We start from the raw sequence: 26464 nt of genomic DNA on the forward strand, positions 1-26464 counted from the left end.
CCAGGGCCCTATGTTTTCTTAAAAGAGTTTTAGATCTTGCCTGACTGGTGGTGACATAATGAATAGAGCATCAACCTGGGATGCTGAGGTCCCAGGTTCGAAACACCATGGCTGTCAGCTTGAGTACAGGATCATCGACATGATCCCAAGGTTGCTAGCTTGAGCCCAGAGGTCACTGGCTTGAAGCCTAAGGTCTTGAGCCCCCAGTCAAGGCACATACGAAAAGCAAACAATGAACAACTAAAGTGCCACAATTACAAGTTGATGCTTCTCATCTCTCTCCCTTCCTGTCTCTCTCTTAAAAAATAAAATAAAAATAATAAAGAAGAGTTTTAGATCTTTACATTTAAGTCTTTGAGCTACTGAATTAATTTTTATATATGATGTAAGGCATGGGTCCAACTTCATTCTTTTCCATATGGATACCTATTATTACTAGGCATTATATATAGTAATTAGCACATTAAGATGATCAAAATAAACCAGTAATCCACACGGATCCTTTTTTTTTATTTTTTGTGACAGAGACAGAGAGAGGGACAGGTAGGGACAGACAGAAAGGAAGAAAGAGATGAGAAGCATCAATTTTTCGTCACGGCACCTTAGTTTTTCATTGATTGCTTTCATATGTGCCTTGACTGGGGGGCTACAGCAGATTGAGTGACCCCTTGCTCAAGCCAGCGACCCTGGACTCAAGCTGGTGAGCTTTGCTCAAACCAGATGAACCCACGCTCAAGCTGGTGACCCCGGGGTCTCGAACCTGGGTCCTCCGCATCCCAGTCCAACGGTCTATCTACTGTGCCACCTTTTTTTTTTTTTTTTTTTTTTTGTATTTTTCTGAAGCTGGAAATGGGTAGAGACAGTCAGACTCCCGCATGTGCTGACCGGGATCCACCTGGCATGCCCACCAGGGGGTGACGCTCTGCCCACCAGGGGGCAATGCTCTGCCCCTCCGGGGCGTCACTCTGTTGCGACCAGAGCCACTCTAGCGCCTGGGGCAGAGGCCAAGGAGCCATCCCCAGCGCCTGGGCCATCTTTGCTCCAATGGAGCCTCGGCTGCAGGAGGGGAAGAGAGAGACAGAGAGGAAGGAGGGGGGGGGGGGTGGAGAAGCAGATGGGCGCTTTTCCTGTGTGCCCTGGCCAGGAATCGAACCCGGGACTTCTGCACGCCAGGCCGACGCTCTACCACTGAGCCAACCAGCCAGGACCACATGGGTCCTTTCTTAATGAATTTCGTTAATTGAGATTCCTTCAAAGTTAATCATTTTTATGATTAAACTAATCTATTAAAGTTAAACCAACAAAGTACTGTAGTATATACAAGTTCCTTTCCTGTGTCAAGTTACTTATTTCCACGTCTTGCTAGGAAACCTGCATCAGGCATTAGGTAGAAAAGGATCATGATACTCTTGGCAAAAAAAATTACACATTTATGTTCTTACTGCTAGATGGTAAGCAGTCTTCTCAAGTTCAGTCCAGAATGCTTTCCAGAGTCTCTGGCCATGGTGAAAAGGTATTATAATCGCATACCACATAACTTTTCAGTCTATGATGGACTGTATATATTATACAATGGTGGTCTCATAGATTATAAAGGAAATGTAAAACTATCACCTAGATACCTAGAGATGTTGTAGCCTTCACACTGTCGTAGTGTGATGCATCCCTCACATGTTGTGATGATGGAAGTGTAAACAAACCCACTGTTCTGCCAGTTGTATAAAAGTATAGCACATACAATTAGAGCAGTAAGCTATGCATCTAGATTTGTGTAGTATACTCTGATGTTCCCATGATGAAATCACCTTGTTAAGCGGTGCACAACTGTGTCTACTAAATTCAGACTAAGAACTAAGATACCTCTTTGAAAGATCTTTCAAATATCCCAAAATTAATCTCTGACTTATATAGGGGGAATATTCCAAGGGAAAATTAATAATGATTTGCTTAGCTTTTAAGTATAAGCTCATACAGAATCCCCGTATCAGAGGTGGGGAAACTGAAGCTTAAATCGTAGACGAACTCAGCTAGTAAGTGGAAGAATCTAATCCAGTTCTTTCTGACTAAAGCCAACACTCTCTCCATTACATATACTTTACTTAACAGCACAGCCACAAGGAGACACCCTTGTTACTTCCTGGAAGGAGTGTCAACATTTCTCCTTGGATCCTAGCACCCTAACCATTGCCTGACTCAATCCCTCAGATAAGGTGTGGTCTAATTCTTGCCAAGAATAGAGCATACAAATACCAGATGATACCAACAGATATAAACAGAAGTAGAAAACTGTAGGGACTGGCAGGTAGGTAGGTAGCCATTTGAAGGTTGTCTGACACTTCAAAGGAAAACACAAACTCTGTTCTTGTTTTTGCGGCATCATGTTTGTGTTTGTGTGTGTAGAGGGAATGATTTGTGGTGGTGGAAGTTGCGTTAGGGCAAATAAAAGTTGAAGGTAACAGGATGAGCTGAGATAAATGCCATTTAAGTTTGGGGTAGGGTTTGAAAATCTTTTTAAAAACTCAACATTATGTGAATGTTCCAGCTGTGCTGGAAGGGCCACAAACGAGCACACTGGAAACAGTGTGGTATTGGCGAAAGGGGCTACCAAGCCAGACAATGTGATTTCTGGTCTTGCAACTTAATAAAATGTACCACTTTGGGTGTCAGTTCCTCAATTTTCCTATCCTCGTGCTATCTCAGAGTGGCAGTGAAGATTAAATGTGGACATACATGCAAGTACTTTGTAAATAGGTAAGTGCTGTGGTGATGGTAGGATTAAATTTGGCAATAACTTTGCAAACTTCTAGAATTTCTCTCAGGAAAATACTGCAAACAAGACAACAGTAAAACACGTCTGACTGCATGAGGCTCTCAGGACGTTATGTGCAAGACTGTCGGAACTGCCAGTCACCAAAACAGTAAGAGAGACTCCTATGGACAATTAGGTCAGTCCACCTGTGGCCATAAGAAAGCTGTTCATAATTCTAGCAGATCCTCAGAGGGCTGAGCTAAACAGCAATCACTCTAGAAAACAAACCTGAATCTATAAACTAGGGTTTAGCTAAAAAACCACATGGGCCTGACCATGCAGTGGCGCAGTGGATAGAGCGTTGGACTGGAATGCGGAAGACCCAGGTTCGAGACCCCAAGGTCGCCAGCTTGAGCATGGGCTCATCTGGTTTGAGCAAAAGCTCACCAGCTTGAGCTCAAGGTTGCTGGCTCGAGCAAGGGGCTACTCGGTCTGCTGAAGGCCCGCGGTCAAGGCACAAATGAGAAAGCAATCAATGAACAACTAAGGTGTTGCAACGCACAACGAGAAACTAATGATTGATGCTTCTCTTCTCTCTGTTCCTGTCTGTCTCTGTCTATCCCTCTCTGACTCTCTGTAAAAACAAAAAACAAAAAAACAAAAAAAACCACATGGGAAAATCTATCTTCTGCACATACAACTTAATATTCAAAGCTCAGGGTCTAAACTTTGTATAGCACACTGAGGTATAAATTAACCAGATAGTTGACAGTCCCAGTTGTCTAGTTCTCTAATCCTAATTCCCTTCTAAGATTTAGTAGTACTTTTAGCCCTGGAGTCTACATGTAAATGCAATGCTCAGACACAGAGATGGGAATTAAGGAGCAGCAAGAGACATAGGAGAGGACTAAGGATGCTACAGTCCAAACAATTTCTTCAAAAGAAAATTTCCAATCATCCCATATAGACTGCAGCATCTGGCAGCTCTCACCTTCCTAGGGACACCCCATTGCCACTACCACTAGGTGTTACAAAGAACTAAAATGAATTACATAAAGTAGGGAAAGCAAAGAGCTCAACTTCCATTTAATCCAACTGCAAAATATTCACTGAGTATCTCCTATGCATTCACAGTTTAAGGAATTGAGAGGGGGCAGACTATATATAAAATATAACCATTTGGGGATACCTACTTGGAATATTCATATATTGAAGATAATCAGTTTGGAGACAATCATTTGGAAGATATATATATCTTTGAGTTACTACTTCTATTAACTATAAAATGAGGATAAAATTATAGCCCTGGAGAATTGGCGAGGTAATATGGAAGTGGAGAGGGCCTAAATGCTAAATCAACAGTTATTTCCCTTCTCAGCTCCTACTCTAAAAGGCCTCAATTACCCATGAGGTCAATTTCTAGGAAGCTGGGTCAGAAAGGACAGCTATGTTTTCTTGCTCTCTATTTACAGGTAGCTTTTCCTTCCTTCTAACACTGTAGCTCCTTCCCCTTAAATCTTTATCCTTCTACTCCATCTCACTCTCTCCCAACCTGGACTGTAAGAACCAACAAGTCAGATTTTTTTTTAAGTGAGAGGAGGGGAAATAGACTCCTGTATACACCCCAACCAGGATCCACCCAGCAATCCCGGTCTGTGACTGATGTTTGAATCAACTGAGCTATCCTCAAATGACTCGGCCAACACTCGAACCAACTGAGCCACTGGCTGCGACAAGGGAGAAAGGCAGAGAGAGAGAAGGTGGAAAGAGAGAGGAAGAGAAACAGATGGTTGCTACACATGTGTACCCTGACTGGGGATTGAACCCAGGACGTTCGCATGCCAGGCCGATGTTCTATCCACTGAACCAATTGGCCAGGGCCACAAGCCAGACTTTCAATGCCCTGGCAGGATATGTTAGTTGGTTACAGAGTTATCATGATACACCAAAGTTGCAGGTTCAATCCCCCATCAGGATATATACAAGATTCAACCAATGAATGCATAAATAAGTGAAACAATGAATCAATGTTTCTCTAAAATCAATTAAAAAAAATTTTTTTTAAGAATCAAGAAGCCAGAATTAAAAAATTTTTAAACATTATTTATTCATTTTAGAGAGAGGAAAGATAAGAGAGAGAGAGAGAGAGAGAAAGAAGGGGGTAGAGGAGCAGAAAGTATCAACTCCCATATGTACCTTGACCAGACAAGCCCTGGGTTTCAAACCAGTGATCTCAGCATTCCAGGTTGATGCTTTATCGACTGCGCCACCACAGGTCAGGCCCAATAAGCCAGAATTTAAAAAACAACCAGCTCTCTACCATTTACCTCACCCCAAGATGAGCAATTCCAATCATGTCTCATTAGACAATTACTGCCTCTTTGGAAAACAACTGCTGCCTGACTTGTGGCAGCACAGTCAAGTGTGGACCTGGAACGCTGCTAGATGGTCATGACTTGGGGACTTTCCCTTGACTAATTAATTGCTGGATCTTGAAGTCATACAAGATTGGCCTATGCATGCCTGTTATGTCTCGTGAATGTTTTTTATGTTTGATCCTCAGTGTGTGACATCAGCGTTGGTAATTAAATTAAGTTTATAGCCTGACCAGGTGGTGGCGCAGTGGATAGAGCGTCGGACTGGGATGCAGAAGGACCCAGGTTCGAGACCCCGAGGTCGCCAGCTTGAGCGCGGGCTCAACTGGCTTGAGCAAAGAGCTCACCAGCTTAGACCCAAGGTCGCTGGCTCCAGTAGGGGGTTACTCGGTCTGCTGAAGGCCCATGGTCAAGGCACAAGTAAGAAAGCAATCATGAACAACTAAGAAGTCGCAACACGCAACGAGAAACTGATGATTGATGCTTCTCATCTCTCTCCGTTCCTGTCTGTCTGTCCCTGTCTATCTCTGCCTCTGTAAAAAAAAAAAAAGAAAAAAGAAAAAAGAAAAAAAGAGTTTATATTTTATTGTTTAATTCTAAAAATTAAAATTTGTCATAAATAATTTTGCCAAGTGCTGATAATAAAATAATATCTGGGGCCTGACCTGTGGTGGCGCAGTGGATAAAGCGTCGACCTGGAAATGCTGAGGTCGCCGGTTTGAAACCCTGGGCTTGCCTGGTCAAGGCACATATGAGAGTTGATGCTTCCAGCTCCTCCCCCTTCTCTCTCTCTCTGTCTCTCTCTGTCTCTCCCTCTCCTCTCTAAAATGAATAAATAAAAACAAACAAATAAACAAATAAAATAATATCTGGGCCCTGGCTGGTTGGCTCAGTGATAGAGCATCAGCCTGGTGTGTGGAAGTTCTGGGTTCGATCCCCAGTTAGGGCACACAGGAGAAGCAACCATCTACTTCTCCACCCCTCCCTCTCCCTCTTCTCTGTTCCCTTCCTGCAAACATGGCTTGAATGGTTTGAGGAAGTTGGCCCTGGGCACTGAGGATGGCTCCATGACCTCACCTCAGGCACTAAAATAGCTCAGTTGCTGAGCAGCAGCCCCAGATGGGCAGAGCATTGCCCGGTAGAGGGCTTTCCAGGTTGAACCCGGTCAGGGCGCATATGGGAACCTGTCTACCTGCCTCCCCACCTCTCACTTAAAAAAAAAAAAAAAAAAAAAAAAAGAAAGAAAAAAAATCTGAATAGGCCCTGGCTGGTTGGCTCAGTGATAGAGCGTCGGCCTGGCGTGCGGAAGTCCCGGGTTCGATTCCCAGCCAGGGCACACAGGAGAGGCGCCCATCTGCTTCTCCACTCCTCCCCCTCTCCTTCCTCTCTGTCTCTCTTTTCCCCTCCTGCAGCCGAGGCTCCATTGGAGCAAAAGATGGCTCCGGCGCTGGGGATGGCTGCTTGGCCTCTGCCCCAGGCGTTAGAGTGGCTCTGGTTGCGACAAAGCGACACCCGGGATGGGCAGAGCAACCCCCCTAGTGGGCGTGCCGGGTGGATCCCGGTCGGCGCATGCGGGAGTCTGTCTGACTGCCTCCCCGTTTCCAGCTTCAGAAAAATACAAAAAAAAAAAGAAAAAAAATCTGAATAAACATCTAGCAGCTATTTAAGTTCTCAGTTATTTTCTCACATCAAGCAAAAGTTTAAAAGTTCACTAAAAATAATTTTAAGAAATTGATTTTTTTTAAAAAATTTGCTTTAGCCTGACCAGGTGGTGGCGCAGTGGATAGAGCGTCGGACTGGGACGCGGAGGACCCAGGTTCAAGACCCCAGGTCGCCAGCTTGAGCATGGGTTCATATGGTTTGAGCAAGGCTCACCAGCTTGGACCCAAGGTCTCTGGCATGAGCAAGGGGTCACTTGGTCTGCTGTAGCCCCATGGTCAAGGCACATATGAGAAAGCAGTCAATGAACAACTAAGGAGCTGCAACTTAGAATTGATGTTTCTCATCTCTCTCCCTGTCTGTCTGTCCCTATCTGTCCCTCTCTCTGTCTCTGTTACAAAAAAAAGAAAAATTTTTGCTTTATTGATTCATTTTAGAGAGAGAGGAAGGTAGAAAGACAGAAATATCTGTTTCTGTATGTGCCCTGACCAGGGATCAAACTGGTAACCTTTGCATATAGGGACAATGCTCCAACCAACCAAGCCAGATGGCCAAAGAAATATTGATTTTGCTACTGTCTTGCTTTTGCTGGAAAATAAACAGCCTGAATGATTTAAAATTTTGATTACATTGTTTTCTATTTACAAATGCTAATTTTTATATGCAATTTGATACAATATAATTTATCTAAGGAAATTATATTAGAAATTACTCAGCAAATACAGCTATAAAGTAGTTAACTGCAAATGGCTTTCCAATTTAACTTTTTTTGTGTATATGAGAGACAGAGACAGAGGGGCAGACAGGGACAGACAGACAGGAAGGGAGAGAGATGAGAAGCATCAATTCTTCGTTGTGGCACCTTAGTTGTTCATTGATTGCTTTCTCATGTTGCCTTGACTGGGGGCAGGGGGATGGTTCCAGCAGAGCGAGTGACCCCTTGCTCAAGCCAGCGACCTTAGGCTTCAAGCAAGCAACCTTTGGGCTCAAGCCAGCAATCATGGGGTTCTGTCTATGATCCCATGTTCAAGCCAGCGACCCTGCACTGAAGCTGGTGAGCCCATGCTCAAGCTGGCAGCCTCCAGGTTTCGAACCTCGGTTCTCCACATTCTAGGCCAATGCTCTATTCACTGCACCACCACCTGGTCAGGAAACTGTTTTCTCATTAAATTTTTTTTTCCATCTATGAAACAGAGAAACAGCAGCTCACTGACTCACTTAGCTGTTACATTTAGTTGTGTATTCATTAATTGCTTCTCCTACTGCCCTGACTGGGGGGGGGGGGGGTGTCACACCCATGACCTCAGGCGCACTGGGTTGATGCTTTATCCACTGAACCACCCCAGCCAGGGCCAATTTAATTTGTAACATAAACATTTTGTTTAGTCATTCTTAACTTTAAACTGACTAAAAACTAAGTTCTATGCTTTCTTTATATATAAAGATATACTTACCATACATAAAATGTCTAAAAAGCCACCTTAGGAGGGTAACAATGAAAGAAAAGGCTGAGAAATGCTGATATAATGGATTAGGGATCTGTCCAATATCTTTTTAGCTTTTCAACCAGAAAGTTGGAAGACATCCTTAACAACTAACTAACTCCTTTTCCCTAATCCCCATATCCAATCACTAAAAATGGCCAGCTTGCCCTGCTGGGTAATTCAGTTGGTTAAGAGTGTCATGCCAACTTGCCAAGGTTGTGAGGGCACATACAAGAATCAACCAGTGAGCCTGACCTGTGGTGGTGCAGTGAATAAAAGCATCAACCTGGAATGCTAAGGTCGCCAGTTCAAAACCCTGGACTTGCCTGGTCAAGGCACATATGGGAGTTGATGCTTCCTGCTCTTCCCCCATTCTCTCTCTCTCTCCTTTCTCTAAAATTGAATGAATGAATGAATAAATAAATAAATAAATAAATGAATAAATGAAAAGAAACCTAGCTTTAAGGCACATATGGGAGTTGATGCTTCCTGTTCTTCCCCCATTCTCTCTCTCTCCTTTCTCTAAAATTGAATGAATGAATGAATGAATGAATGAATAAATAAATAAATAAATGGAAACCTAGCTTTAAGGCACATATGGGAGTTGATGTTTCCTGCTCTTTCCTCCCTTCTCTCTTTGCTTAAAAAAAAAAAAATCAACCAATGATGGCATAAATAGGTGAAACAACAATTGATGTTTCTCTTTCTAAAAAGCAATAAACAACAAAAAAAGTTTTTTTAATGGGCATCTTTATTTCCTATTATTTCTGGACTCTCTTTTTCTCTGTTCCCACTACCATTACCCTAATTCAGATCTTCATGATCTCTTGCCTTTTTAAGAGCCTATTAAACCTGTTCCTTCTTTCTTTACTCCAAACTTCCTGAAATAGTTTGCCACTCTTCTCTCATTTCTTAGCCCATTCCAATTTACTTCCATGCCATTAAAACTTTTAGTGAAAGCCACTAATCATGTGCATGATGCTAAGGCTTACCTTTATTACAGATGTGTGTTTATAATTGCCAGTATTAATAGGCATATATATATGCCTATTTTATACATACACACATACACGTATATATAGTGCTTATCAATACTGGCAATTTTGGTCAGATAGCCAGATTTCCTTTCTTTCAAAAAATGTATTTATTGATTTTAGTGAGAGGAAGGGGGAGGAAGAATGGAGGGAGGGAGATAGCAGAAGGAAGGGAGAGAGCAAGAGAGAGACCGTGAGAGAGAGAGAAACATCGACCTGTTCCTATATATGCTCTGGGAAGGTACCGAACTGGCAACCTCTTGGCTTCAGGGTGACACTCTAACCAACCCAGCTATCTAGCCAGGGCCAGATGGCCAGGTTTTCCTGAAGGAAGTCTGAGAGTTATATCAAGTAGGTGAGGATACTGGCTCACTCACATTAAATATACTACATCATATTGTAGTTTGTGTGCCTAGTTATAATAAGATTTATAAGTTATCTAGTTTTAACTAAATTAACACACAAAATTGTTAAGTGGTTTAGTATCCTAACAAAAAACTGAATGGAAGGCAATGTTAATAATGTAAGCATAAAAGGAACAGAAAAACCCAGCAGAGCTGGAGTCTCTGGAAGTATGAATTCCTAAGTACCAAAATTCTACCTGCCACACCACAATAAAACAAAATAATATAATAACCAGCTAATCACAATTAAGTCAGCCCCCAAATTTAAAATTATCTAGAACAGTGATTGGCAAACTCATTAGTCAACAGAACCAAATATCAACAGTACAACAATTGAAATTCTTTTTGAGAGCCAATTTTTTTTTTTTTTGCTCAAGTCTTGAGGTAGAATTTTTTTTTTTTCTTTCAGGGACAGAGAGAGAGTCAGAGAGAGGGATAGACAGGGACAGACAGGAATGGAGAGAGATGAGAAGCATCAATCATCAGTTTTTTGTTGCAACATAGTTGTTCATTGATTGCTTTCTCATATGTGCCTTGACCACGGGCCTTCAGCGGACCGAGTAACCCCTTGCTCGAGCCAGCGACCTTGGGTCTAAGCTGATGAGCTTTTTGCTTAAGCCAGATGAGCCTGCGCTCAAGCTGGCGACCTCGGGGTCTCGAACCTAGGTCCTCTGCATCCCAGACCGATGCTCTATCCATTGCGCCACTGCCTGGTCAGGCGAGAGCCAAATTTTTTAAACTTAAACTATATGGGTAGGTACATAGTTATTAACTTAATTAGGGTACTCCTAAAGCTGGCCAAAGAGCCACACTCAAAGGGCCAAAGAGCTGCATCTGGCTTGCAAGCCACAGTTTGCTGACCACTGATCTAGAAGACTATTTAAAACATGGACTTATAGCCATGGCCAAGTAGCTCAGTAGGTTAGCACTGTCTCAATACACTAAGGTAGTGGTTCTCAAAGTGTGCGCCCTAGAAGATTTCCAGGTATGCCATATGGTATTCCAGAGAAATATGTGCCTGTTGGGGACCAAAAAACTAACAGGGTTTTTGGAATTTAGATTTTTGGGGGACAGAGGTGTGGGGAATTGGCTATAACTGACAGTCTGCCCAACCCCCTACCTCACTTGCCTGATTAGGTTGCAGAAGGCTGTTAAGCTGTGGTGCTGAATTGTTTATACTACCCCCCAGATTCCCTGGAAAGACTGGAGACAAGTTTCTTCTATCCTTTGTTTGGTGTAAAGTTAAGATGATATGTATGGTGGGGGTTTTCTGCACTTGGTAAAATTCTTGTGTTGCCTTGGAAACATGATCAAAGATCTCATTGCTTTGCTAATGGCCCACATTGCCCTATAAATAAAGCAAGATGCTGTTTTGGGGCACACTTTGTTCTTGCCAGCAGCAATTACAGGGCCCTCCTGACCCCGTATTTTCTAAATTCCACACTGTTCCCACTCAGGACCTGGAATTACTAGCTGTGCTGGTTTGCGGCATGTGCCCAGATATAAAAATAAATATAGTTACTCTATTACACCATTTCATTACGAAATACTGCTCTTTTTGTTAACACATCATTATTATATTTATTATTAACACACATTATATGATTTTTAGATAAATACATCCAAATAAAATGGGTAGATTTTTCCAAAAGAAGCGTGATATTGAAGAATCTGATTCTGGAAGTGAGCAAAAGTTAAGTGTAAATAAAATAGGACTTGAAAGCTGACAGGCAGAATTTAATTTATAGCATTTTCCATCACTTAACACTGAACAATACGATTGAATTAGAAACCCATTCATAGAAGTTTCAAGTGATTTTGGTTTAACATTAACAGAAGAAGAAGAACTGGCAGCTATATCCACTGATCATATATTGATGATTAAACATAAGGAATTGTCTCTTGAAGCCTTTTGGATTTCTATAAAAGAAGAATATGTGGCAATATCTAAAAAAACTTTGAACATTTTACAATTTTCAACATCTTATTTACGTGAATTAGGATTTTTTACCCTCAACACAATTAAGAGTAAAAAGAGAGGAATTGTTCAATGTATTGACGAAGAAATGAGAGCTTACCTTTCAAATATATGCCCAAACATTGATGAAATCGCTAGGACACATCAGGCTCACGTTTCTCATAAACACAAGAATGAAAAAACTTAACACATTCGCTCCGGTGCCTGCCGAATTTACTAAATCTTACTAAGAATGTATCAATATATATAAAAAGGTAACTTTTCGTCGTTTTTAAAATTTTTAACCCCTTTTTTAATTCTAAAAAGCATAACTCAAAAAATGTAACATAAAAATGTTTTTGAATGTCAGAATAAATTTAATTTTGTCATATTTATTTTAATTACCATAAAAGCACACTTGGACTTTATATTTTTCTTTAATATTTGACTTAATTATCATAACATATTTCTCAGAAATTTGTATATAGTGTGCCTACAATTATTTGTAGGATTTTAAATGCGCCCCGATTTCAAAAAGTTTGAGAACCACTGCATTAAGGTTAAGGGTCTGATTTCCTGGTCAGAGCTCATATAAGAAATCAACCTCTTGCCCTGGCCGGTTGGCTCAGCGATAGAGCGTCGGCCTAGCGTGCGGAGGACCCGGGTTCGATTCCCGGCCAGGGCACACAGGAGAAGCGCCCATTTGCTTCTCCACCCTTCCGCCGCGCTTTCCTCTCTGTCTCTCTCTTCCCCTCCCGCAGCCAACGCTCCATTGGAGCAAAGATGGCCAGGGCGCTGGGGATGGCTCTGTGGCCTCTGCCTCAGGCGCTAGAGTGGCTCTGGTTGCAACATGGCGACGCCCAGGATGGGCAGAGCATCGCCCCCTGGTGGGCAGAGCGTCGCCCCTGGTGGGCGTGCCGGGTGGATCCCGGTCGGGCGCATGCGGGAGTCTGTCTGTCTCTCCCTGTTTCCAGCTTCAGAAAAATGAAATGAAAAAAAAAAAAAAAAAGAGAAATCAACCTCTTGACCAGGCAGTGGTGCAATGGGTAGAGCATCAGACTGGGATGCGGAGGACCCAGATTTGAAACCCCGAGGTCCCCAGCTTGACTGCGGGCTCATCTACTTCGAGCAAGGCTCACCAGCTTGAGTCCAGGGTCGCTGGCTTGAGCAAGGGGTCACTTGGTCTGCTGTAGCCCTCCTCCCGCAGTCAAGGCACATATGAGAAAGCAATCAATGAACAACTAAGGTGCCATAACGAAGAACTGATGCTTCTCATCTCTCTCCCTTCCTGTCTGTCTGTCCCTATCTGTCCCTCTCTCTGTCTCTGTCACAAAAAAAGAGAAAGAAATCAACCAATGAATGCATAAATAAGTGGAAAAAGTGAAAAAAAAAAGTGATGTTTCTCTTTTTCTGTTTCCCTTCCTCTCTAAAATCAATTTTTAAAATGTTTCTTTGTTAAAAAATAAAATAAAATATGGACTTACAATCTCTTGTTCATCTTGCTCCAAATGTATATTATGCTCAAAAATAATACCTACTGGCCCTGGCCAGTTAACTCATTTGGTTAGAGAGTCATCCTGAAACACCAAGGTTGTAGGCTTGATCCCTGGTCAGGGCACGTACAAGACTCTACCAATGAATGCATTAATAATAGAACAGATCGATGTTTTTCTCCCCCCCCCTCAGTGATCAATCAATAAATAAAATTTTAATTTTCTTGCCTGACCAAGCAGTGGCACAGTAGATAGAACGTCAGACTGGGATGCGGAGGACCCAGGTTCGAGACCTCGAGGTTGCCAGCTAGAGCACGGGCTCATCTGGTTTGAGCAAAAGCTCGCCAGCCTGGACTCAAGGTCGCTGGCTCGAGCAAGGGGTTACTCGGTCTGCTGAAGGCCCACGGTCAAGGCACATATGAGAAAGCAATCAATGAACAACTAAGGTGTTGCAACACGTAACAAAATACTAATGATTGATGCTTCTCATCTAACTATCTGTCCCTGTCTATCCCTCTCTCTAACTCTCTGTCTCTGTAAAAAAATAAAACTTGTTTAAAAAAAAAAAAAAAAAGCCTGACCAGGTGGTGGCGCAGTGGATAGAGCATAGGATTGGGATGTGGAGGACTCAGGTTCGAGACCCCGAGGCTACCAGCTTGAGTGCGGGCTCATATGGTTAGAGCAAAAGCTCACCAGCTTGGACCCAAGGTCGCTGGCTCCAGCAAGTGGTTACTCGGTCTGCTGAAGGCCCGCAGTCAAGGCACATATGAGAAAGCAATCAATAAACAACTAAGGTGTTGCAATGTGCAACGAAAAACTAATGATTGATGCTTCTCATCTCTCTCTGTCCCTGTCTGTCTGTCCCTGTCTATCCCTCTCTCTAACTCTATGTCTCTGTAAAAAAAAAAAAAAGAAAAAAGAATAGCATTAATAATAGATAATGGACAAGTCCAGGACAGGAAACTTGACCCAATATTGGAGAAAGAAAAAAATAATTTTTTTTAATTTTCTTAAGTGAGAAGTAGGGAGGCAGAGAGACAGACTCTTACATGTGCTCCAACCGGGATCCACCCATGAAGCCCTCTATGGGGTTATGCTCTGCCCATCTGGGGCCATTGCTCTACTGCTTGGCAACTGAGCTATTTTTAGCACCTGAGGCAAGACCATGGAGCCATTCTCAGTGCCCGGGGCCAACTTGCTCCAACTGGGCCATGGCCATGAGAGAGGAAGAGACAGATAAAGAGAGAAGGGAGGGGAGGAGGAGTGGAGAAGCAGATGGTCACTTCTATATGTCCTAATTGGGAATTGAACCCGGGACATCCACACACTGGGCGGATGCTCTACCACTGAGCAAACTGGCCAGAGCTGATAAAATTTTAAAAGAAGAAAAAGGCCCTGGCCGGTTGGCTCAGCAGTAGAGCGTCGGCCTGGCGTGCGGGGAACCTGGGTTCGATTCCTGGCCAGGGCACACAGGAGAAGCGCCCATTTGCTTCTCCACCCCCCCCCCTTCCTCTCTGTCTCTCTCTTCCCTTCCCGCAGCCAAGGCTCCATTGGAGCAAAGATGGCCCGGGCACTGGGGATGGCTCCTTGGCCTCTGCCCCAGGCGCTAGAGTGGCTCTGGTCGCAGCAGAGCGACGCCCCGGAGGGGCAGAGCATCGCCCCCTGGTGGGCAGAGCGTCGCCCCTGGTGGGCTTGCCGGGTGAATCTCGGTCGGGCGCATGCGGGAGTCTGTCTGACTGTCTCTCCCCGTTTCCAGCTTCAGGAAAAAAAAAAAAAAATTAAAAGAAGAAAAAAAGAGAAAGCCAGAAGAAAACTCAGTAACATTTTAAAATGTTAACTTGTAATATTTACAAATGTTTAATCTAATAATATCATATGAAAGCTCAAATTGCCAACTTTAAGGGGATGAGGGGTTGTGGGAAGGGATGGGAAATTTTGCAGTAAGGCACTACTAGACCTACATTTCCTCATGGCAACAACTGCAGGGAGCTCAGTAGACTGTAAGAAACTCTCCAGTTGGCTGGCTTTCCTGTCCATTTGATTGATTTCACTCAATTACCCACTATAATTTAAATTCTGGGGATTTCAACAGAAAGATAGACTTTTGTCTATTTTGTTCACCACTGTATTTCCAGGGCCTTAAAACAGTTCCTGGCACATAGTAAGCATTCAACAAACATTTGCTGAAATTAGTAACTGATGCCTGTCTGGTCCCTAAAACTAGGACGGGGTCCCCAAACTACGGCCCACGGGCAGCATGTGGCCCCCTGAGGCCATTTATCCGGCCCCGGCCGCACTTCCGGAAGGGGCACCTCTTTCATTGGTGGTCAGTGAGAAGAGTATATTTCCCATTGAAATACTGGTCAGTTTGTTGATTTAAATTTACTTGTTCTCTTTTTTTTTTTTAATTTTATTTATTCATTTTAGAGAGGAGAGAGAAAGGGAGAGAGAGAGACAGAGAGGGAGAGAGAGAGGAGAGAGAGACAGAGAGAGAGAAGGTGGGGAGGAGCTGGAAGCATCAACTCCCATATGTGCCTTGCCCAGGGTTTTGAACTGGCGAACTCAGCATTTCCAGGTCGACGCTTTATCCACTGCGCCACCACAGGTCAGGCTTGTTCTTTATTTTAAATATTGTATTTGTTCCCGTTTTGTTTTTTTACTTTAAAATAAGATATGTGCAGTGTGCATAGGGATTTGTTCATAGTTTGGCCCTCCAACGGTCTGAGTGACAGTGAACCGGCGCCCTGTGTAAAAAGTTTGGGAACCCCTGAACTAGGAGTTTTTTTGTTTGTTTGTTTGTATTTTTCTGAAGCTGGAAACGGGGAGAGACAGTCAGACAGACTCCCGCATGCGCCTGACCAACCAGGATCCACCCAGCATGCCCACCAGGGGCCACGATCTGCCCACCAGGGGGCGATGCTCTGCCCCTCCGGGGCGTCACTCTGTCGCGACCAGAGCCACTCTAGCACCCAGAGGCCAAGGAGCCATCCCCAGCGCCCGGGCCATCTTTGCTCCAATGGAGCCTCAGCTGCGGGAGGGGAAGAGAGAGACGGAGAGGAAGGAGAGGGAGGGGTGGAGAAGCAAATGGGCGCTTCTCCTGTGTGCCCAGGCCGGGAATCGAACCCGGGACTTCTGCACGCCAGGCCAATGCTCTACCACTGAGCCAACCGGCCAGGGCAAACTAGGAGTTTTTGACAAGCATTTATAATGTTTCTGCCTTCTCCTGAAAGACAAACTGATTAATCTTTATGTTTAGCAGGGCCTCACACATAGTAAGAGCTTTGTTCACTAAGTGATTAAGAGCAATTAGTTGTTATGTATCAAGTACTTATTTTGTTAAATACCATGTGAAAATGTTTTACATGCATTAGCTCATTTAATCCCCTAAACTCCAATGAAGTAGACAGTATTATCCCTATTTTAGAGAGGAGGCTCTGGAGATTAACTTCTCGAAGAATTAACTATACTGTATTACAGAATGAAATAACTGTAACACAAGAATGAATACAAAAAGGGCTATAGGAAAAGCAAGAACAAAGTGCTACAGAATTCAGGTACACTTCCAGTTTGGATGGCATAAAATATTTGGGAAAGGTTCATGAAGGAGGTAGCATTTAAACTAGATCTTTAAAATTTCCACAGGAAAAGTACAAAGGAAGTAGTCTGAGTGGAATGCAGGATATGTAGATGTTAAATGGAATAAGATTACTAAAGTCAATAGGAAGGTCTTGAATATCACACCGTATGGGTATGACTTTATTCTGTATATAATAAGGAATATGAGCCTGACCAGGCAGTGGTACAGTGGATAGAGTGTCGGACTGGGATGCAGAAGACCCAGTTCGAGACCTGAGGTCGCCAGCTTGAGTGCAGGCTCATCTGGTTTGAGCAAAGCTCACTAGCTTGGACCCAAGGTCTCTGGCCCGAGCAAGGGGTTACTCGGTCTGCTGAAGGCCCACGGTCAAGGCACATATGAGAAAGCAATCAATGAACAACTAAGATGTCTCAATGAAAAACTGATGATTGATGCCTCTCATCTCTCTCCGTTTCTGTTTGTCCCTGTCTATCCCTCTCTCTCTGTCTCTGTAAAAAAAAGAAATAAATAGACCTGACCTGTGGTGGCACAGTGGATAAAGTGTCGACCTGGAAATGCTGAGGTCGCCGGTTCGAAACCCTGGGCTTGCCTGGTCAAGGCAAAAATGGGAGTTGATGCTTCCAGCTCCTCCCCCTTCTCTCTCTCTTCTCTCTCCCTCTCTGTTTCTCTCTCTCCCTCTCTCTCTCCTCTCTAAAAATGAATAAATTAAATTAAATTAATTTAAAATAAATAAATAAATAGGCCCTGGCCAGTTGGCTCAGTGGCAGAGCGTCGGCCTGGCGTGCAGGAGTCCCGGATTCAATTCCCGGCCAGGGCACACAGGAGAGGCGCCCATTTGCTTCTCCACCCCTCCCCCTCTCCTTCCTCTCTGTCTCTCTCTTCCCATCCCACAGCCGAGGCTCCATTGGAGCAAAGTTGGCCCGGGTGCTGAGGATGGCTCTGTGGCCTCTGCCTCAGGCGCTAGAATGGCTCTAGTTGCAACAGAGCGACGCCCCAGATGGGCAGAGCATCGCCCCCTGGTGGACATGCCAGGTGAATCCTGGTCGGGTGCATGCAGGAGTCTGACTGCCACCCCGTTTCCTGCTTCAGAAAAATACATAAAAAAATAAAAGAAATAAATAAAAATAAAGGAATATAGGCCTGACCTGTGGTGGCACAGTGGATAAAGAGTCGACCTGGGGTCCTGGCCGGTTGGCTCAGTGGTAGAGCGTCAGCCTGGCATGCAGAAGTCCCAGGTTCGATTCCCGGCCAGGGCACACAGCAGAAGCACCCATCTGTTTCTCCACCCCTCCCCCTCTCCTTCCTTTCTGTCTCTCTCTTCCCCTCCCTCAGCCGAGGCTCCATTGGAGCAAAGATGGCCCGGGCACTGGGGATGGCTCCTTGGCCTCTGCCCCAGGTGCTAGAGTGGCTCTGGTCGCAACACAGCGACGCCCAGAAGGGGCAGAGCATCGCCCCCTGGTGGGCAGAGCGTCGCCCCCTGGTGGGCGTGCCAGGTGGATCCCGGTCGGGCGCAGGCAGGAGTCTGTCTGACTGTCTCTCCCCGTTTCCAGCTTCAGAAAAATACAAAAAAAAAAAAAAAAAAAAAAAAAAAGAGTCAACCTGGAAGTGCTGAGGCTGCTGGTTTGAAACCCTGGGCTTGCCTGGTCAAGGCACATATGGGAGTTGATGCTTCCAGCTCCTCCCCACTTCTCTCTCTCTGTCTCTCTCTCTCCTTCTCTGTCTCCTCTCTAAAAATGAATAAATAAAATTTAAAAAAATTTTTTTAATAAGTAAATAAATAAAGGAATATGAGAAGGTTCCTAAACTAAGCGGGAGAATGACAAGATGGGATGAGCATTTTAGTAATGTAGATGTAGCAGAATTGGTATTGGGTAGAGAAGCTATAGAAGAGATTTGGAGGAGCTTCTTAAGTTATAACACCTTTACAAGTTTACAATATTTATTTTTTTTGACAGAGACAGAGAGAGAGAGAGTCAGGGAGAAGGACAGATAGGAACAGACAGACAGGAACGGAGAGAGATGAGAAGCATCGATTCTTCGTTGCAGCACCTTAGTTGCTCATTGATTGCTTTCTCATATGTGCCTTGACCGGGGGACTCCAGCAGACCAAGTAGCCCCTTGCTCAAGCCAGCGACCTTGCGCTCAAGCTGGTGAGCTTTGCTCAAACCAGATGAACTCGCGCTCAAGCTGGCGACCTTGGGGTTTCGAACCTGGGTCCTCCGTGTCCCAGTCCGACGCTCTATCCATTGCACCACTGCCTGGTCAGGCAGTTTACAATATTTTTTGACATCTAGTAATTCACTGGATTTTTACTAACAACATTAATAAAAAGCATTATCCATATTTTCCCTTTGAGGAGCCTGAGACTCAGAAAGGTTGAAGACCACAGAATTAATACCCTTTCTGGAACTATGTCATGAGAAAAACCCAAAGCAACTTCGGGAAGACCTCAGGAACAGGATCACACAGTGTCCAACGAATGCCAGAAAGGAAAGAAGAGTAAGAAACCATTGATAGATATGGTTTCTATCTTATGCCCTAGTGACTGCGCCAATGGTCTCACCATTAACAAAAAGGCAGAAAAAGCAGGCCAAAAGGAGGAGTGAGTTTGATGCTCCTCAGCAACTTAGATGGTGCTTGATGGTTTAGTGTCTTCTCTGCAAGTATCATATTTTCTCATGTATAAGACGCATCTTAATTTTGGAGCTCGAAATTTGGAAAAAAATTACATAAAGTTACTGAACTCAAGTTTTGTTTTGTCTTGTATTTTTCTGAAGCTGGAAACGGGGAGAGACAGTCAGACAGACTCCCGCATGCGCCTGACCGGGGTCCACCCGGCACGCCCACCAGGGGGCGATGCTCTGCCCCTCTGGGGCGTCGCTCTGCCGCGACCAGAGCCACTCTAGCGCCTGGGGCAGAGGCTAAGGAGCCATCCCCAGTGCCCGGGCCATCTTTGCTCCAATGGAGCCTTGGCTGCGGGAAGGGAAGAGAGAGACAGAGAGGAAGGGGGGGGGTGGAGAAGCAAATGGGCGCTTCTCCTATGTGCCCTGGCCGGGAATCAAACCCGGGTCCCCCGCACGCCAGGCCGACGCTCTACCACTGAGCCAACCGGCCAGGGCCTGAACTCAAGTTTTATTCATCATAAAATTCATACAACTCCTCATCAAATGCAAAAAAGCGGGAAATGCAAGTTAAAAAAGAAACTACAACCACTGTATAAGACGCACCCAGTTTTTAGACTCTAATTTTTTGGAAAAGAGTGGGGAAATATGATAGCTACCTCTGACTTTTCATAAAAACTCTCTATGCTTCAATTTCCTCAACTAAAACATTAAAGTCTGAGAAGTATTTTTCTTTTCTTTGTATATTTCCAAAGTTAGAAGCAAGGAGGCAGTCAGACAGACTCCAGCATGAGCCCACTTGGGATGCACCTGGCATGCCCACCAGGGGGTGATGCTCTGCCTGTCTGGGCCATTACTCCATTGCAGCTAGAGCCATTCTAGCTCCTGAGGTGGAGGCCATGGTGCCATCCTCAGTGTCCGGGCCAACTTTGCTACAATGGAGCCTTGGCTGTTGAGAGGGGAAGAGAGAGACAGAGAGGAAGGAGAGGGGGAATGGTGGAGAAGCAGATGGGCACTTCTCCTATGTGCTCTGACTGGGAATCAAACCTGGGACTTCCACACGCCAGGCTGACGCTCCACCACTGAGCCAACCAGCCAGGGCCCTTTATCCTTTTTTTTAATTATTATTGAGCCTGACCAGGTGGTGGCGCAGTGAATAGAGCGTCGGACTGGGATGCAGAAGGACCCAGGTTCAAGACCCCGAGGTTGCCAGCTTGAGTGCGGGCTCATCTGGCTTGAACCCCCCCCCCCAAAAAAAAAGAAAGCTCACCAGCTTGGACCTAAGGTCGCTGGCTCAAGCAAGGGGTTACTCGGTCTGCTGAAGGCCCATGGTCAAGGCACATATCAAAAAGCAATCAATGAACAACTAAGGAGTCCCAACGAAAAACTGATGATTGATGCTTCTCATCTCTCTCCATTCCTGTCTGTCCCTATCTATCCCTCTTTCTGACTCTCTCTCTCTGTCCCTGTAAAAAAAATGATAAATTTAAAAAAATAATAAAAATAAATTATTATTGAGAGAAGAGATGGCAGAGACAGACTCTCACATGCACCCTGACCCAGATCCAGCTTGCAAGTCCCCTATTGGGTGATGCTCTGCCCATCTGGGGCCACTGCTCTATTGCTCAGCAACTGAGCACCTGAGGCAAGGTGCCATCCTCAGCATCTGGGGCCAACTTGCTCAAACTAATTGAGCCCTGGCTTTGAGAGGAAAAGAGAGAGAAAAGGAGAGGAAGAAAGAGAGAGAGAGAGAAGGGGATGGGGAGAGAATGGAGAAACAGAAGGTTGCTTCTCCTGTGTGCCCTGACCAGAAATCGAACCTGGGATTTCTATATGCCGGGCTAATGCTCTACCACTGAGCCAACCAACCAGGATCCTTTATTCCTTCTTTTTAAGTGAAAGGAGGAGAAACAGTGAGACAGACTCCTGCATGTGCCTCAACTGGGATCCACCCAGCAACCTGTCTGGGGCCGATGCTCGAATAAACTGAGCTATTTCTCGTGCCTAAGGCTGACACTCAGAGTCACTGGCTGTGGGAGGGAAAGAGGGAGAGAGGGGAAAGACGGAGGGGAAGAGAAGCAGATGGTTGCTTCTCATGTGCGCCCTGACCGAGAACTGAACCTGGGATGTCTATTCACAGGGCTGACACTATATCCACTGAGCCAGCCTGCCAGGGCCAAGAGTCTGAGAATTAAATAAGTCAATATTACAGTACTTAGCCACTTAAATGTTAGACATTTAGACCTAAAAAAAAAAAAAAAAAAAAAAAAAAAAAATATATATATATATATATATATATATATATATATATGGCGCTAGCCAGATAGCTCAGTTGGTTAGTGTCATCCCAATATGCAAAGGTTGCTGGTTTGAGCCTGTCAAGGCACATACAGAAACAAATAAATGTTACTCTCTGTCTCTCTTTCTCTTCCTCTCTCTCTAAATTAATTAAAAGAAAAAAACAAAAGGAGAGAAAGAAAAAAACCCTGCCTGGCCTGTGGTGGCACAGAGGATAAAGTATCGACTTGGAATGGTGAGGTCGCCGGCTCAAAACCCTGGGCTTGCCCAGTCAAGGCACATATGGGAGTTGATGGTTCTTGCCCCCTCCTTTTCTCTCTCTTTGTCTTGTCTCCAAAATGAATAAGTCTTAAAAAAATTTAAAAAAGAACTGAGCAAATCACTTACCAAATTTATTTCACCCAACTTAATAAACTAAACAGTAGCTCCTTCCCTTTGAGGCACCAGTGTTCCCAAAATTAAAGGCCAATACAAAATCTATAGTATTAAAGACCCTAAAATTTTTCATTGATACAAAAAACTATAGTTACAAAGAAAGGCCTATCAGTCTTAATGGAAGAGTCTGAAAACCAGAGTACTTAAGAGAAAGGAACTAACATCATTAAAAGTGGAAAAGAATCTGACCAGGTGGTGGTGCAGATGATAGAGCATCGGATTGGGATGCAGAGGACTCAGGTTTGAAACCCTGAGGTGGCTGGCTTGAGCAAGGGGTTGCTCACTCTCCTGTAGCCTACCCCCGCCCCCGTCAAGGCATATAGGAGAAATCAATCAATGAACAACTAAGTAGCCACAATGAAGAACTGATGCTTCTCATCTCTCTCCTTTCTTGTCTGTCTGTCCCTATCTGTCACACACACACACACACACACACACACACAGAGTTTAAGTGGAAAAAATCCATTCTGATATTTACAGAGCTCTTACTAGGCTTCAACACTGTGTTACACCTTTTGTTTTTAAACAACTTGATAACACTGCCCCCTCCCTTCTTTCTAGAAATGAGGAAATAAAGACTCAAAAAGAAAAATAACATTTATTAAGGTTACACTAGATGCTTTCCATATGTATTACTGCATTCAACATCTAAGACTTCTCTGGATAAGAAAGCCAGGAAGCGGCAGTCAGGATTAGAATGCTAGATTTGATTCTACAGTCACTGTCTTGCAGCTCAAGTGGGGAATCATTTTTCTCAGGATCAGGGATCTTACAAAACTCATTATAGAGTCTCATTTAGCCCCCCCCCCCCCACACACAAAAACATCTGGTATTAGCATTCAATTTGCAGTTTTTCAGTTTCATTCAGACTAAAGATTTCAAAGTGGGCCCACTAGCAAAAAAACCAAACCAAACCAAACACTTTTACCTTTACAACTTTGCCTGGGTTAAAAGTTTTCTTTTCCCCTTTTCCAGTTCTACCACTAGGGACCAGGCTATAAACTAGGGTTCTAGAGTAATCATCCTGTTTTAGGCACTGTATGACCTTGGATAAATTACCTTACTTCTCTCTAAGCCTCAGTTTTCTTATCTGTAAAATAGGGGTAACAGTAGTATCTATCTGATTCGGTTGTGCACATTAAATAAAATGCGACATGTAAAGCACTCAGAACAATACCTATACATAGTAAGTGCTTAGCAAATCTAATATATGCATACTTTTTTTTTTTTGCTGGAGAAGAAATACCACTGATGTTTCTGTCCTTAAGTCCAAAGGCTTTGCCATTGTATTCTCCCTGAGAACAAGCCTTACCAGCCGGAGTCCCTTAAGAAAGAGCAACAGGTCGCTCCTTTCCTCCTAATCAGGGCCGAGCCCAGAACCCTGAAGTCCTCGACCTACATATGATCACAAGGTCTTGGCCTTTGGCCTTCTACCACTACGAAGGCTGTCACTCTGAGCCCCACCGAACCACCCCACTTCCGTCTCGGCTCGGGAAGTTCTCCCAGCCTTCAGCTGCCCAGGCTGTCTTTGGCACGGCTGCCCTTGGTTACGGGGCCTGGAGCTGGCTCCCCTGGCGTCCCCTCACCAGCGGACTCTCTACCCGCGACGTAAGTAGGATTACGAGCAGGGGAGCCACTGAATATGATCAAGATGCGCGTCGGTCAAACACACGCCTGGAGGAGGCTCCTTTGGCGCCGCCCGGGCCTGCGGCGGGGAGCCCGTCCCCCTAGCACCAACCTCAGCGGCGCAGGCCAGAGGATTGGCCCCTTTCTAGCCCCGGGGAATGCTTGGGCTCCGGCCCAAGGACACCACGTGGGGGCTCCAGGCGTGGCAACGTTCCCGGAACCAGCCCCCGAAGACTGCACCCCGCATGGGCCCTAGCCCGGCCCCAAACGGGTCTGAGCGGCACTCCCGGCCTGGCTCCCCCCAAGATCTATTTGGAGGGGCTCAGACATCCTCTGCAGATTGGAGACAGGCTGTCGCCAGACCCCAAGCCCTGACACTGCCTCGACTGGAGTCCCCAGTTGTCTGGTTTCTTTACTCACCCATCCCGGCTGCGCTCGCTCCTACTTGGCGGCGGCAGCGGCGGCAGCTTCAGCGGTAGCTTCAGCAGACAATATGGCGGCTCTAAAGGACGGCAGCCGGAAACGGACAAACAACTTGACATTCAACGCCGGGAAGAAATGCGCTCTCGGTTCTACAGTCTAGTTTACACAGAAGAGCGCACTTAAAGAGACCGCAACTACTAAAAGGCAAGGAGAAGGGATGGAATATGAAAGGGATGGGTGGAGAGAGATTGGGAGAGAGACCTACTAAAGAAAGCATGCCTAGGAGTTTTCAGCTTTTTCTGTTTCCTTTTTCTCCCAGAAAGTAATTCTTTCAGAGTTAAAGCCAATCATAGACCCTGAACTGGCTATTAATGAGGACTAACTTGGAGAGGGGAAGTGACTTGATCAAGATAAGGCAATGAAGAAGTCAAGAGTAAACAGGATTACAATCTTATTGGGAGATAAAAAGTAGAGAAATTGGAAAAGTGCAGTGTTTTGTAGTTAACAGAGCTATTTCACTTATTATCACAGCAAACTCTCTGAGGGCAGGGGTAGGTTCTCTATTCTTCATCTCTATTTCCAACACCCAGTACAGTATCTGGCACATGGTATGTGCTCCAGAAATAATTGTGGGTTTTTTGTTTGTTTTTCAGTGACAGAGACAAAGAGACAGAAAGAGGAACAGACAGGAAGGGAGAGAGCTGAGAAGCATCAATTCTTTTTTTTTTAAATTTTTACTTATTTATTCAATTTAGAGGAGAGAGAGAGAGAGGAGAGGAGAGGAGAGGAACAGGAAGCGTCAACTCCCACTCGTGCCCGGACCAGGCAAGCCCAGGGCCTCAAACTGGCGACCTCAGCATTGCAGGTCGATGCCCGACCCACTGCGCCACCACAGGCCAGGCGAAGCATCAGTTCTTCATTGTGGCACCTTAGTTGTTCATTGATTGATTTCTTATATGTGCCTCAAGGGGAGATACTGCAGCTTAGCCAGTGACCTCTTGCTCAAGCCAGTGACTTTGGGCTCAAGCCAGGGACCTTGGGCTTAAAGCCAGTGACTCTGCGGTTCTCATATCTATGATCTTGCACTCAATCTGGCAGCCTTGGTGTTTTGAACCTGGGTCCTCTGCTTCACAGGCCAATGCTCTATCCACTGCACCACCACCTGGTTGGGCCATAAATAAATGTTGAATAAATAAACAAATGAATAGACCTGTGAGTTACATAAAGTATGGGAAATTATCTCCCTTTTTAGAGATGAGAAAATTGAAACTATTAGTATTTATGTGCCTTTTGAGTCATGGAATTTATGGCTCGTACACATTTGGCCTCTCTTTTTTGCATGACAAACCAGTTCTCCTGTTTCTCACCTCAACAACAAAGGAAAACTATGACTTCAAGTCACTGGTCCCAAGAGGAAGCTATCTTTTAGAAGCAGAAGGAAGGACCTTAGCTTCCAGGTCCCATCACAACAAATTGCCAACTCTAGTTGTGTGTCTTGTCAGTTAAGGGAAGCAACTCAAAGAGCCCACTTTAGAACTCAGGGTCAGGAAAGAGAGTACTATCTCTTTCTACTGCCACTGCTCAGAGTCAGACCTCATCATTATCTTCTGGTCTATTTTGCCTGCCCCGGGCTCTCCCACTGGCATCTACTGTCTCCTTAAAAGCAGATATCGCCTGGCTGAGTAGCTTGGTTAGTTAGAACATCATCCTGATGTGCCAGGTTGATGGGTTTGATCCAGTGGTGGTATTCAACCAGTTCGCACCAGTTCAGCAGAACCAGTGCCTATTTTTTTGTTGAGTTCAGGGAACCTGTTGTTAAAATGGCAATTATAATCAGGGTTCTCTCTAAGGTGGGTGTCTGGGAAGCCACCCAGTGTGGAAATCACAATGTTACATTCCTTACTCTTTTAAGTTCATCTGTGCAACAGTGTATTCTAAGTGCCCTTAATAATGTTCATTTTGTCCATACCTGAAAAAAAATTGATGGAACTATCCTTGTAATATTTATTTCATAAAATTCATTATACCTTACAATAACCAAGATCTGGAAACAGCCCAAGTGAATGAGTCCATCAGTAAACAAGTGGATTAAAAAACTATGGTACATATACATAATGGAATACTACACTGCTCTGAAAAAGAAGGAAATCTTACCTTTTGTGACAGCACAGATGGACCTGCATATTATTATGCTAAATGAAATAAGCCAGGCAGAGAAAGAAAGATATCATGATTTTACTTATATGTGGAATCTAATGAACAAAGTGAACTGAAGAATGGAATAGAAGTAGAGGCAGGGTCATGGGGAGCA

General features: G+C 44.6%; 1 protein-coding gene across 2 annotated transcripts in view; it reads right to left on the bottom strand.

Annotated features, from left to right (window-relative positions):
* KPNA6 (karyopherin subunit alpha 6) overlaps positions 1 to 24287 on the bottom strand; it is a 57042-nt gene extending 32755 nt beyond the window's left edge. The window contains exon 1 of one of the 2 annotated variants that reach the window (XM_066269806.1): positions 24170 to 24287. In XM_066269806.1, the coding sequence (XP_066125903.1) occupies positions 24170 to 24272 (103 nt within the window). In that variant the 5' untranslated portion in view covers positions 24273 to 24287. Of the gene's footprint in view, positions 1 to 24150 lie in introns of both variants that reach the window. The other variant, XM_066269805.1, reaches the window with a different exon arrangement.
* Positions 24288 to 26464: the final 2177 nt, after the last annotated feature.

This window comes from Saccopteryx bilineata, chromosome 3 (assembly GCF_036850765.1).
Source record: "Saccopteryx bilineata isolate mSacBil1 chromosome 3, mSacBil1_pri_phased_curated, whole genome shotgun sequence".
Lineage (NCBI taxonomy): Eukaryota > Metazoa > Chordata > Mammalia > Chiroptera > Emballonuridae > Saccopteryx > Saccopteryx bilineata.